At 59.3% G+C, this 2,826-nt stretch overlaps 1 protein-coding gene across 1 annotated transcript in view; it reads right to left on the reverse strand.

The window, feature by feature from the left end:
- Window positions 1-2,826, reverse strand: part of AMOTL2 (angiomotin like 2) — a 26,248-nt gene that overhangs the window by 3,606 nt on the left and 19,816 nt on the right. Inside the window, exons 4-6 of the mRNA XM_010001508.1 lie at window positions 2,032-2,257; window positions 498-642; window positions 186-278 (exon numbers count right to left, since the gene is read on the reverse strand). Of these exons, the coding sequence (XP_009999810.1) occupies window positions 186-278; window positions 498-642; window positions 2,032-2,257 (464 nt within the window). The remainder of the gene's footprint in view (window positions 1-185; window positions 279-497; window positions 643-2,031; window positions 2,258-2,826) is intronic.

Below are 2,826 nucleotides of genomic sequence, written 5' to 3' on the forward strand. Positions count from 1 at the left end.
CCGCGGAGGGAAGGTGGGGAAGGCGGGTCACGCCGCCGGCCGGCAGGGATTAATGGCTCGAGTCCAGCACCGAGAGCTGCTCCAGCCTCCCTGGGGAAGGCTGAGAGCTGCCACCCTCCTCCTCCTCCAGCCCCACCATCCCACTCCCAGGAGCCGGGTAAGGACAGGCACCCCCAGGGACTTACTCTGTGCCAGGAGTTTGGCCACACTGCCCTGGTTGCTCTCCTGGTTTTCCTGGCTCTTGCTGGCCAGCTGCTTGTTGGCAGATTCCAACCGTTCTGGGCCAAAAAGGCAATGAAAGACAATTCAGTTTTCAAGGCAGGATTTGGACTTGTGGAAGCAGGAGCAGGGCAGGAACACCCGGGGGGTGGTGGTGGGGAAAGTCAGGGAATGGAGAGAACCCATGGGGGGGAAACAGGGAATGGAAAGAGCCCATGGGAGGGAAAGCCAGGGAATGGAAAGAGCCCACAGGGATGAGGACACGGAGGGTCCCTCACCTTTCAGATCCCGGTTGAAATCCTGGAGCCGCCTCATCTCCCCCTCTCTCTTGTTCCTCATGGCTTTCTCCAAGGCTTCCCGCTTGGAAGACGCCTTGACCAGGTTTTCATAATCCTCCGAGAGGCGCTGGATCTCACTCTCCAGCTGGGGAGGAGGAAGGGACAGGCCCGGGTCAGATATTCATGGAATGAGGAAAAGGAGAGGGAGATGTTCTCCAAAACTCACCTGGGTGGCTCAGCCTAGCCCAAGCACACCCATGAAACCCTCCCCCCCGGCCCCTAGTGGATGTTTTTGGGGGGAACTGATATTTTTTTCCTGCTTTTCTCCTCGCAGAAGAGAAACTGGTGCAGGTTTTGGCTCCAGCACAGCCCGGCTGGCAGGGAACAGCCGCCCCTTGTGTGCACGCAGCCGCACAAAGAGCTTTCTGTGGTGGCCGGGGCTTGGGGGGGTGGGATGGGCAGAAAGGAGGGGGTCACCAGAGAACAGGCTCCTTCTCCCCCCAGCCCGGCATCTGCGCCGCCAAAACGCAGCTGCTGGGAGGGGGAAAGGAGGGGGAGAAGGGATTAAAACGCTCAAGAAAGGGGAGGGGGGGGTGGATTTTCACAGCAGCTGGTTGAGCATCCCCCTCCCCTCTTCTCCTCCACCGCCATCACCCCCCTCCTCCTTCAGGGCCTGGGGCTGGGAGGGGACACACACAATGTGGCAGGGACACACACAGTGGGACACACTCAGACACAGTGTGGCAGGGACACACACAATGTGGCACACTCAGACACAGTGGGACACACACAGTGTGGCACACACAGACACACACACAATGTGGCAGGGACACACACAATGTGACACAGACAGACACAGTGTGGCAGGGACACACACAATGTGGCACACACACACAATGTGACACACTCAGACACAGTGGGACACACACACAGACACACACACAATGTGGCAGGGACACACACAATGTGACACAGACAGACACAGTGTGGCAGGGACACACACAATGTGACACACTCAGACACAGTGGGACACACACAGTGTGGCACACACAGACACACACACAATGTGGCAGGGACAACACGCCGGCACAGTGTGACACACACACAGACACACAATGTGGCAGGGACACACACACAACATGATACACACAGACACAATGTGGCAGGGACACACACAATGTGGCACACACACACAATGTGACACACTCAGACACAGTGGGACACACACAGACACACACACAGTGTGGCAGGGGCACACACAATGTGACACACTCAGGCACAGTGTGACACACACACAGTGTGGCAGGGGCACACACAATGTGACACACTCAGGCACAGTGTGACACACACACAGTGTGGCAGGGGCACACACAATGTGACACACTCAGGCACAGTGTGACACACACACAGTGTGGCAGGGGCACACACAATGTGACACACTCAGGCACAGTGTGACACACACACAGTGTGGCAGGGGCACACACAATGTGACACACTCAGGCACAGTGTGACACACACACACACACACTCCCACCTTCTGGATGCGGCTGGCTTTCTCGGAGCAGCTCTCCAGCTCCCTCCGCAGCCTCTCACTCTCCCGTTGGAGCCGCTCGTTTTCCCGCAGGACCAGGTCTGCCCGGGCCAAGCGACTGCCGGCCGAGACTGCCTGGGCACTCACCAGTGCCTCCACCCCAGAGGGACCAGGGTACAGGGTACCCGGCGGCGGCAGAAAAGCGGTGGGGACCGGGGTGGGCAGCACCCTGCATGGGAAGAGGAGAGGGATCTTCATGGGGCTTAGCAGGGTGGGAAGAGCTGACCAGATCTCCAGAGTTTCTCCCCACTCCCCCCACCTCACCCCCAGCTGGTGCCGGTGCCTTTGGGTGGCCCCAAAAGGAGAAGGGAGGTGCTGGGAAGTGCCTATCCTGCTTTGCTGAGCTGGGAAGTGTTGGCTTACTTGAAGGTGCCCCCAAACGGGAGATAAACCCCATCCCACTGGGATGCCTTGACTTGACAACTCCAGAACCCAGCTGGTGGGTCAGGATGGGCTCCCAGCCCCCCAGCCTCACCCCATCGCTGGGGCTGCTGCAGACAAACAACCAGCTCGGCAAAGGATGGACTGGAAGCCGGCAGAACTGCCCCTTTTCCCTTGTTTCCTGGGCAAAGTGAAGGCTCCTGGCACAGCTCCTCCCCACCGAGCTATGAATACATCCTCGCTGCACTTGGAGGAGCCAGGCCAGCCTGGCAAGCCCCTCAGGCAGCCACTCGAGTTCCTCGACATCCCAAAGCCATCCCCAGTCCCCCCAGCAGGGCAGCCCTGCACAGCCCGGAC

Source organism: Chaetura pelagica, unplaced genomic scaffold (assembly GCF_000747805.2).
Source record: "Chaetura pelagica isolate M959 unplaced genomic scaffold, ChaPel_1.0 scaffold527, whole genome shotgun sequence".
Taxonomy (NCBI): domain Eukaryota; kingdom Metazoa; phylum Chordata; class Aves; order Apodiformes; family Apodidae; genus Chaetura; species Chaetura pelagica.